This window comes from Polypterus senegalus, chromosome 12, assembly GCF_016835505.1.
Source record: "Polypterus senegalus isolate Bchr_013 chromosome 12, ASM1683550v1, whole genome shotgun sequence".
Classification (NCBI taxonomy): Eukaryota; Metazoa; Chordata; class Cladistia; order Polypteriformes; family Polypteridae; genus Polypterus; species Polypterus senegalus.
The window spans coordinates 82,339,029-82,353,900 of NC_053165.1; the positions used below are offsets into that span (position 1 = coordinate 82,339,029).

A 14,872-nucleotide genomic window follows, 5' to 3' on the forward strand; every position below is an offset into this window, starting at 1 on the left:
TAATATCTTCTTTTGTAATATTTCTTTTTCTTTTTAACCCCTTCTAAAATTTGTATTCAGTTAATGCTTAAACCATGACATTTCCAGGAAATGCTAGAGCAAAAGTTAGTAATAAAAAGCCTATAAATGAAATTAAGTGTCTATATGATGAGCAGCATTTCAAGGAGGAAGAATATACTCACAAAATATTGATGTTTCTTGCAACTGATATTAGATAATTGGTTTCGGACAGGAATTGACTTCATGTCACTATTCTAATCTTTGTCCTGGCTAATTTGCATGCTTGCATGTTTGTTATCTGCAATGAAAAGTTTTGCCTGTAAATCTTCAACTCCTCAGCACATTTTGTTAGTCTTTGTGTTAGAACTGTTGGTGCGCATTTTTAGATTGTAAGCTATTGGTGCCTTCCTCCACAACTTGAAAAAATGATCATGCAGTACCTGAGTGGAGGGAGTGTCTGCCATTTTTGGTTCAGTTTTAGGGATACACTACTGCTTGGCTGTCTGCCCTTTCCTTTTCTAGCCTTAGTTTCTTGCATGTATAAAGCTAAAAAATGTTCCTCCCAATTGGTCTTTTTTCACTTTTATTATGTTACAATATTAAATTATAAAAAATACATTTAGGGTTACACAGTGCTTAGTGATTCTGCATCACAGCTCCAGGGACCTGTGTTCAATTTCTGGCTCCGTCTCTCTCTGTCAAGACTTTACATATTCTTCACCTAGAAACATGAATTCTCTGCTGTACACTGGTTTCATCTCACTTCCAACCTGAACAGTGTTTGAGTTAGTTGATCGCCCTAAACTGGCCCAGTGTGATGTGGACAAAAGTGTGTCTTGTGACAAAATGGAATACCATACAGAGTTTAGTATCTGCTAGTGTTAATGTTGAACATGCATTTGCAACTCAAAATAGGTTCAGAACATGAATAGAATGTGTTAATTGAAATTTAAAATTCTATTTTGAGGCACAAAAAATAGTAAAATCCTTAAGAATCCACTGCCTCTCTTAAAGCTGTACCAAATATAATGTTAAGTGTTGAGGTGAAAAGGGTCATGTTTAGTCTTCCAAATTTTTAGTTTTCTTCAACTCAGTCTTACAGTCTGACTCATGCCTTCTTCTAGATTTGATAGGCAGTTTTCCAACACTGGCTTTCATTTTTTCAGTTTTCCATGGAGTTAAGGTTTGTGAAGTACCTGGATAATTGTACCTGGAGAACTGTAATCTGTAAGGTGTAGCTGTAGCCCCCTTTGTTGCCTTCCTGACTAGTAATATTCAAACCTAATTTTTCATAGATTCCTTGTTTTACATAGATTTGGTGTTGTGAACATTTTCTTCTACCTTTTGCTCAAACAGTGTTTGTAAAAACTTTTACAAAACTTTCTTTTGATGCTTCTTTCTTGTCATGATTTCTTACTGCTTAGGACTTACATTACCAAACTGAGGAACTTTCCAAAGACAGGTGTATGTATCAGGAGATCATGCTAAACACCTTTATTGCAAAAAAGGGTGGATGACATGTAATCAATCATATGACTTCTTAAGCTAGTTAGTAGCACCTGGGCTAATTTGCAAGTATCAGACCATGATGTTATTTACTTTTTTATTTAAAATTAGGAAAATCTTTAGAATTTTATTTTCAGCTGGATTTTATTTTTGTTGGTCAGTGTGAAAAGGTCACGGTAAAATATGCTAGGATTCCATAACATATGATGATGTTGTGATCAGTGCTGCTGTCTTACACTTTCAGGTACCCAGCTTTGATTTCTGGTCCAGTAAATGTCTGTGTGGAGTTGCCACATTATTTTGCTGGCAGTTTTAGTGGTATCCCATGTCCCAAGCATGTAAATGTAGTTTACTTGGTGACTTTAAATTGGTCTAATGTAGAGTATATGAGTAAGCCCTACAATGGACTGGTGTCACCTCAAGGATTGGTTACTACCTTGTGCCTCTCTGCTACTACAGTTGGTTTTGACATGTCCAGACCTTACACTTCTGATAGTGATTAAGGTTAAGACAATGATTAGAGTTAGTAATATTTGCTAACCTTATATGTGCTATGAAGAGTGCATATTGCATGTGAAAAATCTGTTATAAATAGGCAATCTTATATTAAAAACCAGCACTGGAAAATGAATATATTGTAACATAATAAAATATGAAAAGCTCCAGAGGGGGTAAAATCAAAGATCACTTGTGGCAAGCCTTTAGCCTATATAACCTGATCATTTTATGGTTTATGAGTCTGTAGTTGCATTCAGACTGTAAGCTTAGAGAGTTTCATCTCTGCCCAACTAAAATTTTAAACAGCTTCTAGATGGTCATTTATCTTGAGGCCTTTGGGTCATCCAATTCTTGAAGGCCACCTAGAATCAGTTTTTGTACACAGCAGGGCAGTTGAGCATGTGTACATTCCAAAACTGCTACTTGGTAAACTTCCCAGTTCCCATCTTTCAAAGCAACTTGCATTCCATCTTAAGTGACTGAAGACTGTTACTGCATCTTGATTTTCTCTGTCAACATGAAATTCCACGGTTTAGAACATGACTACTTTTTGAATTTTTTTTTTAAGTTTGGTATTGATATGTGTAAGACTTAACATTAAAGGGGCATAATGCACAGATGACCATAGCTGGGGATACTTTGTGGAGAACTGAGGGATGGTGGGATATAGAAAGAGGTATATGGCCTCCCTGTTATTCCCTTTTAGCATCCCTGGGGATTTTCCTATAATGCTAAAATGATTCTTAAATTGGTTAAAGGAGATTTCAGTTTTTGTTGGTAAGTATCAAAGGTGTGCCATAAAAGTAACTTAGGCTGAGAAAGAAGAAACAGACATCTTTAAAATGGCCATCCCTGAAAATACTAGCCAGCTGGTCACCCAGCCAGCCTGGCATTCTTGTCTTAAGCTTCTTGCTGGTCAGTAGTTCAGGTTAATATTTTGGCTCTCTGCTTTTCATAGATAAGTAACATAGATGAAGAAGTTTCCTTTTATGACACTTTTGTTTAAACTGCACTCTTCCTTTTTTGACCAGGGTGATTTTATGGTGGGCAGGGAACAAAAAATGCTGCATAGTTTTCTGCATGGCAGAATAACTGATGGCACTGGATTTTATTTATTATTATTATTATTATTTACCTTTATATGGTCACCTGTGGCCAGCAGTGTTGCTCTGACACGCAGGACAAACATCTCACATATATTAAAGGCTGATGTTCATTTGTGAACGTCACTGCAATTACAGGAAGCCTCTTATAATTACGTGGCTGAACTTTATGCATCCCACTGGTCCTCCTCCCCAACAAAATGTCTATGCATGGACAGTCATGACCAGGCTGTCACCTTGAGTCAGCTAGCCTCGTCTTTGATTCATATGTGCTGCGAACTCTCTGAGACAGAGCTAATTTATATGGCTAGCATATGTAGGCAAACAACTAAAGGGAGATCTGAAATGTTAACACATTTACATTTTGTAGAAGACAAGAAATACATGGACACACATACATACATTCATCAAAATCTGAGAGACTAAAATGCAGTGAAAACAAATGGTCAGGCTCAGTAACTGAAGAAAGCAACTAAGCTCTGTTACTAATGCGGTAGGGGCACTGGAAGCACCTTTGGTAAAAAACACAAATAAATCATAGCTCACAGCGTATTGAAATGCATGTACACATTTTTCTTGTAAAGTGCAGGGATCATATTTAGTCAGTTCTTCATGTACCCAGTGTATTCAGATAAACACAGATACAAACCAGCGGGCACTGTCTTGCTGCTTAGTCAATCGGCCTTTATGTCACAGTGAACACCATTAAAAGACACTTTGAAAATTTCATTAAAAGATTTCATACCACTGTATACCCCTTCTTGTACTTTGCCACATTTTACTATGTATGCTCTGTTTATTAGCCTTGTTTCAAATCATCCTGTCTTGTATTCTACTTGCTGTGTCCTTAAAGAGTTACAACAGCCATTTCCATCCACCAGAGTAAGTGTAAGTAGCAATCAATTTAGTCACTGACTCTGTAGTTTTGTCCTGAAGTAGGCAGCTTGAACAAAATATTTTAAGCCAGAATATACCTAATGCACAAGAGAACCCATAATATTTTCTCTATCTATTGTAGAACTCAGATGATACCAGTACAGGACCTAGGTTCATACCCTACAATGAGAGCAACTCATGGCCTCTGTCACTGTGATATAATGACCCGGGTATCTCACATCAGCCAAGTCAGGAAGCTTTACCACACAGGGCAAAGTTTTACAGGTAGAGCAAAATAAATTTTAAGGCAGACTAGTCTTCATTAAGTTATGCCAATGGTCAAACACTTCTTTATTCTGTAAATAAATGAGAGCTTCATTTTTCACACTTCTTGGGGGTGGGGGTTTAGTTAAAATTCCAGAAGGAAAGCAATTTATGGTGCTCTCCTGCATACTGAACAAACCTGTCACATTGGCGCCATGATTACGTTGTCAGTTAGAGGACGCTGTTCAGCAAGGGGAGGGTGTTAAGTGAAAAAAAAACATGAATGGCTACTTGAGATAAAGGAGTGCTACCTTAATAGAATTGGACAAGTGTTTGGTATGTTCAGTATCAGGACTCCAATTTGAAAATGAATGAGCAGTAGCTACTACCAGAATTTAAGAATATCAGAGGATAGCCCCTCAGAGTCCAGGTACTGCCATGTAAAGCAGGACTCTATTATTCTAGATTCAGGAGGAAGTTTTTGGAATAATACCACAGGGACAGAATAGCATGCCATGTTAGGTGATTTTATGTTTTACACCAATTTTTACCAGGCTAAGTTCCAGCTCCTTCTTAACACTACACAGACGTAATCAGTAATAGAAATATGCTGTGTGGATGAATTGGGGTAGTAATACCGGTTGGACTGGAGATTATCAAGGCACACTATGGTAAGAGCCTCAACGTCTTAATGACTGGAGTAAGGGATATTAAAAAGTGACAAAAACAAAGAGTGTAACAAGCATCATGTGGTGTATATTTGTGCCATTTTTCAGGTATTACATGGTGGCCTCCAGACAGCTGTCATGTGTATTCTGTGATGTTTCACCTTCCTTGATGGAAAAGAGAAAAATAAATAAATAACATTAGAAAAAACTGAATAATAAAAGAAAAAGTAAAAGCCACTCTGGAAGACAAAGAAGGAGGCAGTGCAAGTTTAAATGAAAGGGCTTTCTGTCACTCAGAACTCTTTACTAACGTTTCCACTCCCTCCCATTCTCCCCTCTTCTTTGCAGGCTGGACAATTTACTAAACATGGCCTACGGAGTCAAGAGGTAATTAACGTTCCAAGGCCTGTCTGGCTAGCCATATAAATATCCAACCAAATAGAAAATGAATGAGCAACAGCTACTACTAGAATTTAACAAGATCAGAAACCAGTAATTATTACTCTTGTCTGGGATGTCTGTTTTAAAAAAAAAAAAGTTTAATCAACATTTGCCATTTTGCCAAAGTCACAAAATTAACAGCCCCATGTTTGCCAGAATTTATGAGAGGATGACAGGTGGAGTTCAAACCAAATATGACCTCCCTTGAGCGGTGAGTACCTCCTGTGTTCCTCATCACTGTCTACTTTCTGTTCATTTAGTTGTGCACAGCAGAAAGAACATGACCACCTTCATTGGTAATTCATTTGGTATCCCTTCACTCTAGGTGTCCAGGCATTTGTTCTGAAGAATTATGTAGAAACATAATCCACATAAACAATTTGGTCTTCATTGGTTAATCCCATTTTATACATCACTGTATGTTCCACACTCACATACACAGAACCCTAAAGACAGGGTGACAAAACATCCAGATTTAGATGTAGAAGATGTACATCCTTTGAAGATTTCTCTAGCTTTTCACATCCATGCACATGAGTGATTTTAACCAGTACCTGGAAAATACCAACTCAGAAATACACACTACCTGCAGGTGTCATAAAGTCCCCTTAGTTGTCTTGCCATGTTCCAAAAGGCATTCCTACATCTTACTACATAATAGGCTTCTACCAAATCTTCTCTGTACATATTAAACTTATTCCAACTTACTGTAGTGTTTGGTGATTTAGCTAGGGAAGAAGTTTTAATGAGTTTAAAGCATTTTCTGCATAGTTATTTGTAGAAAGTAGCTCTGAAGTTTTGGTACAAAGGCATACTTCTAAACATGCCACTTTCATTTTTTACACAGTAATGAAACGGAGAACCTGGCAGTCCTGCTCAAACTCAACATATTGAACCACAGCACCATTGTTAGCTACAACACCAGAACAGAGTCCCCAAATTGGGTTGCTGCCGTCATTAAAAAATACTGAAGGAATTTTACTACCAACTTTGAAAAATTTTCACACCACTACCATGCTGTAAAATTTTTCCCCTAAATCAAGGAAAGAATTTGGAGAACTTATAATCAAGATACATCCAAATTTTGAGATTTGAGTTGTTAGCCTAATTAAGCAAGCATGTTCGAGTTATCATTCATTACTAACCAGAAAGAAAATTCAGAAGTCATTAGTCAAGTTAAATTAAAAGAAAATGTAATCATTTAATAGTTTGCACATGCTCATTTTATTAATTATGACTACATGTAATTATTATATTTAGTCTGAGTAGTATTGTTCAGATGATTTCAGGAACTATTCTAGTTTATTATGTAGTTATACCTCATGAAGTAAATCATTATATTTCCTAAGAACACCCGATATTAGGGCAGCTTACACTAATTCAGAGTTTTTATAGGATTGATGATGTGACTCAAATGGAAGAAAAAAAGTCAATATTTATATTTGTTTTTTAAGACAAAGTTAACACTGCTTAGATTTTGTTTTAAACACACAAAAGTATATAAAAAAAATAATAATAATAAGTATAGGGGGTGTAGTTTTGTCCCAGGCTGTATTAAAAAGCTGATCACTCCAAATTCCAATACATAAAGGTTGTTTATGTTAGCCTCTGTAGATAGATACAGGAATATGCAAGGACCTTAAAAAGGTACACTTCAAGGTACTCAGGAAAGTGACATTTTTTCACAATTGTCAAATTTAGCCACATCTAGAAAACATGGTCGTTAATTATGACTGGCGTTCAGTGACAGGCAGAATTAAGACGCTGCTTACAGTGGACACCAGGTCCAGGAATTTCCATGGAGTTTTCAATTTTGGATAAGGAAATTATACATCAAAATACAGTAGTAAAAAAAAGACAATAGATAAGACAATATTCATAAATTGAGTATATATTATAAATTGAGTGTGTCTAAAATTATTTTTTTAAATGTTTATATATTATAAATTATACATCATTTATTGAACTATTATGAGTTAAATAATGAGTTTTACTAATTTATATAAATCCAATATGAGGTAGGCTCAAGAAGAAAGCCAGTCTGCAGCCATCCAAGCCATATGTATTTAAACCAGAGGCTATTATCTCAGTGTTCATTGTCATCTACTAGACTTGCACCTAGTGGTCCCGCAAACATCATATTTTTCATCAAATATAAAATATGACATACTGTTTACTGTATATTAAATAAAAACTAAATCGCATGTGCCAGTTTAGTTATAAAAATTAAATAACCATAGTGTATGATGTATTCATTGCAATGAAATAATAACTATGCACTTAAGCATCTTAAATTAATAATGAAATAAAAATACAGTAGCATATAACTTATTTGTGAAATAACAGCATTTGATTTGGAAAAATTAATAACAGAATACTCAAAGTACAGAACTTACTATTTATAAATATTAATACCATGCTTTTTTATTTTTTTGATTTATAACTGCATAATAAAATAAACAAAGCATGTGTCTTATTTATTGAATTATACACCTGCATTTACAAAATGAACATAGCTTGTAATTTTGTATTTTTTTTTTCTTTTAACTTATATGAAATAAAGTTACATGTACTGTATTTCATTTCTAAAATGATAATAGATAGTTAAAATCAATATTGTGGAAAAGTACCAATTTCATGCCACTGGCACAATGCAGTGGGGGCACTCTATATGCGTGTGTCTTTGATATGTAAGCCTGTTACATACAGTAATGGCCTCACCCCTGATTACAACAGAGATATGAGCCAGCCTAAGATCTTCATTTTAACTGGTTATTTTAATTGTGTGTTCAATTCAATACAAACATAAGAGATGGAGTCTGAATTGTCTGTAGTGGATGGTAAAGGCAAACACAATCATCATTAATATTGCATGTGATGTGTTATGTTTGAAATAAAAATAAAATGTATTGCATGATTTATTTAAATAATAGAAATGTATATATTTTACATTGAACAGATCTTTTATAAAATAAAGATAGAATGTGACTCATTAGCAGCAGTATTCAATATAGTAATATTGGTTAATGGCAGGAAACTTTAATTACAGATATTATTCTTCAGTTATAGATTGGTTCTTCAAACAAAATAAAAATGAAAATAAACATAAATATTTCTAGTCACCATCCCAAGAGTTAAGCAAGTCGTGACAGAAAAGCTTTGTGAAATTGGACTGCAGCCTGTGAGATCCTCCTGCATGGATATTGTAGAAACATCTATTAAGTGACGACACTTTATGTAACAGAGTGTGAATACATCACTCCGCCTCCTGCAACATGCCCGCACTAAGCTATCATCCATATAAAAGCTCCATTTACACATTTCTAAATATCCGCATTATCAGTTAAATGTGGCAGCATCCCAAAAAATATGAGATAGAGAGAATGACTTTGGCCAAACAAAAAAGTGTCAAATTTTCAAAACTAAAGGAAAATATCTGATTACTGGTTTTAGAGTTAAATTCTAGTCAAAGTACTGTTTTTTTTTTTAATTCAACTAACTTTTTCGCTTGATTTTTTTTCTTTCCACCAGCATGGAAAACAAGATTTTGTTCCCTTCGAAGTTCAGTTTTTTGTGTCTTTCTTCCTCTATTGGACATTTTCTAATTTTTCATTTTATTTATTTATTTTTCTCTAGGTTTATCTGTGTTTTGTTATATTCTCATGTGATTGTGTGTGAAATTGACACCTGCATCTATGAACATTTTTGGGGTGGGCAATTAGTTGGGATAAACTTCTTTTATCAACTAGGCATCAAAGTACTTATGAAACCACAAGAATTCCTGCTTATATACACGCTAGCCCCTTTTCCACCAATTTCATTAACAAAGAATTTTCTATATCTTAGTTCATGGGCTTGTTTTTTTTATAACTAGATGAAAGTAATTTACATGCATTTGTCCATTAATGGAAGAAAAAACATGTTTTACTAAATAGTTAAGTACATACACACACACAGAAATAATTTATGGGGGGGTACCATGGTGGCACAGTGGTTAGTGCTACTGCCTCATAATTCCAAAGTCTGGTGTTTGAATCTCAATCAGACACTAAACATGTGAATTCTACATGTTCTCCATACGTCCATATGGGCCATCCACTGGCTATTCTGGCTCTTCTCAAAGTCCACAGCTCTGTGACATGGTGAACAGGGCACACTGGACTACTAATTAAACAGAGAAGCTATTCAAAGTTTGCGAGTATGAGTCCCTACAGAGTCGCAGGTTTAAAGTGGCACAACAGTGCAGTGGTTAGCGCCACTGCCTTACAAATCTACAGTTCAGGATTTCAATTCACAACATTGTCTGTGGGCCATTTGCTTGTTCCTTCTTGTCTGCAAAGGTTTTTCTCCGGTTTTCCTCCCACATCCCCAAGATGGGCATGAAGTGTGTAAATTGGCCCATTATGGGTGCATGTGTGTGATGAGCCCCACGATGTGTTAGCACCTCATTGAGCTTGGGTTCCAACTTGGCATATGATGCTGCCAGGATAGATTATGGCCACCTGTAACCCTAATTTGAGTGCAGTGGATTTGAGATCATGTTATATTACAAATCATTCACTTGTTTCTCAATTTTTTATGCAGTAAATGGCCATATATATTTGGTTGGGAAAAAATGCATTTATGTAATGGCTAGCTCACTTATTTTTTTTTCCTGATACAGTTACAGATTGTCTGCTTGATAATATTCTACCTTCTATCTGTGACTTCTATCCACATTATTAACACAGATAATGATACTATTACCCAAGTATTTTGCCTGGCTTTTTATATTAAAAAAGTAAGGAAATTTATGAAATCATATATGTTTTTATCCAATTGAGGCAAAACCTTCTATTTTGTATCTAAATCAGAAATATACCTCTAGTTTAGGAGAGAGAAGAAATCTCGGTTTTCCTTAAATATTTGCACTTTACTGACTACTGAAGACCACGTGCCAAGTGACCGTAATATAAAAGTGGCTTGATAAATTAAAAACATTGCCTTATGGCAGGAGATTGCAACAAGAGTTGAGGAAACAAGGATTTGTTTGCAAGTTTAGTTTTGCCACATGTTTCTTTGCCTTTGCACTTCACTCAGCAACCACCACGACTCATTTAAACATATGTTAACGTTGTTGAGAACACATCTAATTAGTCTGGGAAGTTTGATTTGTGGGGTATTGTGTAATATTCACCATAATGTAGACTTTATAGTATGTACCAAATGATAAGCTTGAGAACTTCATAATCACACCCAAAGTAGCTCTCCTTCTCTTCTCCCCAGGTTCTCCCCGATCACCATTGACAGTATGACCAGCCTTGCCGGCGTCAATCTGACAGGTCCAACCGGAGCTGGCTGGTGCATCTTTGTGTATAACTTGTCCCCGGAAGCTGATGAAAGTGTCTTGTGGCAGCTGTTTGGGCCTTTTGGTGCCGTTACCAATGTGAAGGTCATCCGCGACTTTACCACCAACAAGTGCAAAGGTTTTGGCTTTGTCACCATGACCAACTATGACGAGGCAGCCATGGCCATTGCAAGTCTGAACGGCTACAGGCTGGGAGACCGGGTACTTCAAGTTTCCTTCAAGACAAGCAAGCAACACAAAGCGTGAAGAAGAAGCAATTGCAAAGAAAACAAAATGAGAATCATGTTGGGGGATGAAGGAAATCTCGTAGGGAAGCACGAATTTAAATTTTTAAATTTTTCTTTTTGAAAAAATCATTGGCCTGGATTAATCAGAAATCTCTTAATAGCCTAGTCTGATTATGACTGAGGAAAGAACACGAAAGACAGGTAGTCCAATTTTGGGGTTTCAAATGTGGTCTGACGCAATAGGACTGTGGACAGCGTTATGCATTGTGGCACTAAGCTTTCTCTTTTGTTTTATTTTTCAAATCACATTCAAGAAAACAGTTAGGAGGCATGTTTTGCACACCGGCTGCTTTGTTAACTGGAAATCAGCAGCGGCACAATCACCTTTTGATCCAATTCAGGCAAATGGACAGTGATTCATAAATGCAAAATAGTTTTACAATGAGCAGCTTCCCCTAAAACTCACCATGAATAATTAGAAGATTTACAGACATGCTGTTAAATTTATTGGTGACACTAAATTGGTACAAAGTGAGTGAGTGAGTGAGTGAGTGAGTGAGTGAGTGAGTGAGTGAGTGTGCCTTGTGATGAACTGGTGTACCATTCAGGATTGGTTCCTGCCTTGTGCCTGGTTTACCTGTGATCCTATGTTGGATAAAGTGGCTTCAGAAATGGATGAGTACATAAATGAATTAAAATAATCACACTATATAAGAATTTTGGTGCTGCCACCAACAAAACATATAATATATATCATTAACTCCTGTAAAAAAAAAAAAAAACTAAATCATGAACAAAGCAGCCAGTGTTAACTTGCATATAAACCCACATACAATGATTATTTATTGCTCTAGTAATGGCCAAGTCAGGCAGCATTTTTCTAAGATTAAACATAAATTCCATTTCCTTTTATTTCTCAATGTGGCAAAAGGTGTACATTTCTCCAGATCTTGACAGGTTGAAGATAAGAAGGAAAGTGTTATGGCACATCCATCTTTATGTGCATAAGGACAGATTTAGAAACACAGAAAAAGTGACACAAAGTCCACATATTTTTTATGAAAGTTACCTCTGTTAAAAGAACTCTGTGAAGCAGGGAGTAAAAATAAAAAAACAAAAAGACACAAAATAAAATATTACAAATTTTTACATTTCAGAATCAAATTCTGGAAGCTTTCTGTACATGTTGATTGATTATATATATATATATATATATATATATATATATATATATATATATATATATATATATATATATATATTTATATATATATATATCCCCAACTTTGTTCAGCTTTTTCAAATTTCCTACTTGTATATCTTGTTTAAATCATGCTGCTAGACAAAAACAAAATTGAAACTAAAGAGGACTTTTTGCTAACTTGCATATAGCTCCCCATGCCAGCATGACACAAGAAGCAAAGACTCGTGGCCAATTGTGATGAATAAGGCTAAAAGATGAGATTACATTTGCCACAGTGTTCAAAAACCACTAGTGGTGTTTTGGGGGGGGGTGGAGGGGGGGTTAATATACCATTCTGAAAACAGCAGAAAGCCTGCAAATTAAAATTCAGTGTATTCTTATATAGTGTCCAGAACACACTTGTAGTTGTGGTTTGACTGAATTGATAAACTTATTTATTTAGCACCTTTCTAATGTAAATGGTATCCAAAGGTGCTTTCCAGGACAGAAGAGGACAGTGTTCTGCATTTCTACAATGTGTGCTCTGGCAGCGCTTTGGGTCAAGCAGTCAGTCGCTGGTACGGATTGAACTGGCTACCTTGTGGTTTATACTTCTTTAGTCGGTGAGAGGCTAAACTGCCTGCTCGAGACTAACTAAACACTCACTTTATTAAGCAAATATGCACACAGGAGGTCCAGTTCAATGCGGCAGGCAGGAGCTGTGACCTTTCAAAATCTCTTTGGTGGAAATCATTTTTTTCCCTTTTTCATTAAAAGATAAACAACTTTTCCGAGCAGATATATGCATTCTAGACAAGCAGTCTGCCCCTTCAAGATCTTCCTTTTTTCCTTGTGATTTTGGATAACTAAGAGAGCAGAAATCTTTACATATTCATATTTGGGATAGGCTACAGTAGAGACTCCATAAGGAATAAAATAAATAAATATATAAAACATAAAAAACAATAAAATAACATTAACTGTGTTTGACAATTTTTTTTGCCTTTTTTTTAATAACACAGAACTAGCCAAAGAGGAATATCTCTTTGATGTGAGAGGGTTACTTTAAAAATAAATCTATTTTTATAAAAAAGGAAAAAGACCTTGTTGAGAATTTTTACTGATTCTTGAAGTTTAAAAAAAAAGAAAATATTTTGACAGGCTACATTGTTTCATTTAAGGGGATTAAATAAAATAGAAGGGGGGGGGCGAAGATTTGTGTAGCGTACACTCATGATTGTTCACTGAAAAAGAACCGTTTTTATGACAAACAAGGCATCTAATTTGTCTCCGCTTTTATTTTTGCTCTGAACCTATACATGTCTTACTCATTTCGTTTTTTTCAATCCCCCAGGAGCACAAGCGTTAAATGGGAGCACCGTCTCAACAAATACACAGACCCAAATTTTTCAGACTTGAAACTTAAATGAAGCGTACATAACAGGCGAATATGGAATAGTTGTCTTATTTCTGATTTATCTGTCAGCAGGAGGATCTGTTTTTACTTTAAGCATGTGGGTTAATTAGAGTCATAAATAAGTGACATTAGGCTGTGGATGGTACAAGTTAGCCCACTGCCTTCCATAACTCCCTCTCTGCTCAATCTCTTTCATTTACTCCATTTGCGCAAATCACTGGCACACATCAGGGCACATAGTGAGGAGATCAAGCCTTATACAGTGTTTCAAGTTAAGCATCCTAATACCTCATCTCTAAATGTGCTTGCAGGGAAATTTGGGCAAAACTCGAACCAGCCAGAACAAACCGTTTTGTACATTCCAGGTTGCATTATACGTCTTGCATTGCTGAGAGGCTTACCCATTCCACTTTCAAATCTTTGCTTCTTTTCATGCGCTGAGCAGTTTTTCTAGTCAGGTCTTTTATAGCAATCAGAATGCTCTTTTCCACTCTCGTATACACTTTATGTCGTCTGGGTTGGTGAGTAAAGCTGAATGTATCGGCAAAAGAATTTATGTGTACCCATCCTAACACTTTTGTCTATAGTCACGAAAGATGCTTCCTGAAATGGACACTTGGAACAGTACATCAAACTTAAGAGACATCTGGGAGTAGACTGTGGGGAGGATTATGGGGACAAGACATTTTATAATACTAGCTAGTTGCAGCAGGATGCTGGAATGAAGTAAGAAATGGAAGATGACTTAGGGTGGCTTGCAGGTGGCTGGCCTGCATATACAGGGTAATTCATCAGTCTTTGTGTAATCGTTATTATTGATGCAGCGGTGTCTTTGTGGTTGGCAGGTATTGGCAGATACACACACGTACATGATCGCATTGCTTCTCAGTGAAGCTGAAGATATGATTGTGTTTTACAATCCTAATTATGACATTCCCAGACATATGAATCAGCCTATATTACAGAAAGATAATACACGAAAAACAATTGACAATACCCTTTTTCCCCTATTTTTTTCCCCACCATAATAATAGATGTTGGCACTGTGACTTAAAAGAACACTTGATGTTTAATGAAATTTGGAGCAATTAAGGGGGTTTCCAGCAATAATATTCATTACTTGGATGTATTAATTAGAAAACTGATTGCCTTTTTGTCCTCTCTAAGTCTGCATTTTCTTTTTTGACTTTTCAAAGCAAAAGAAATCAATTACAGATTACAGATATGAACATTATTACTGAAAGGGGTTATCTAGTAATTTTCAAGAACTATGCGACACACAACAGTAACACCAATCAGCTTTCAGCACACATTACCAAGCTTGTGAGTGAATGAGTGACAG

The 14,872-nt window shown here is 35.9% G+C and overlaps 1 protein-coding gene across 10 annotated transcripts in view; it reads left to right on the plus strand.

The window, feature by feature from the left end:
• elavl3 (ELAV like neuron-specific RNA binding protein 3) overlaps positions 1 to 11,056 on the plus strand; it is an 89,304-nt gene extending 78,248 nt beyond the window's left edge. For 5 of the 10 annotated variants that reach the window (XM_039772659.1, XM_039772660.1, XM_039772655.1 and 2 more), the window contains exons 6-7: positions 5,264 to 5,302; positions 10,601 to 11,056. In XM_039772659.1, the coding sequence (XP_039628593.1) occupies positions 5,264 to 5,302; positions 10,601 to 10,949 (388 nt within the window). In that variant the 3' untranslated portion in view covers positions 10,950 to 11,056. The remainder of the gene's footprint in view (positions 1 to 5,263; positions 5,303 to 10,600) is intronic. The other 5 variants (XM_039772658.1, XM_039772661.1, XM_039772663.1 and 2 more) reach the window with 3 other exon arrangements.
• The last annotated feature ends 3,816 nt before the right edge of the window (positions 11,057 to 14,872 follow it).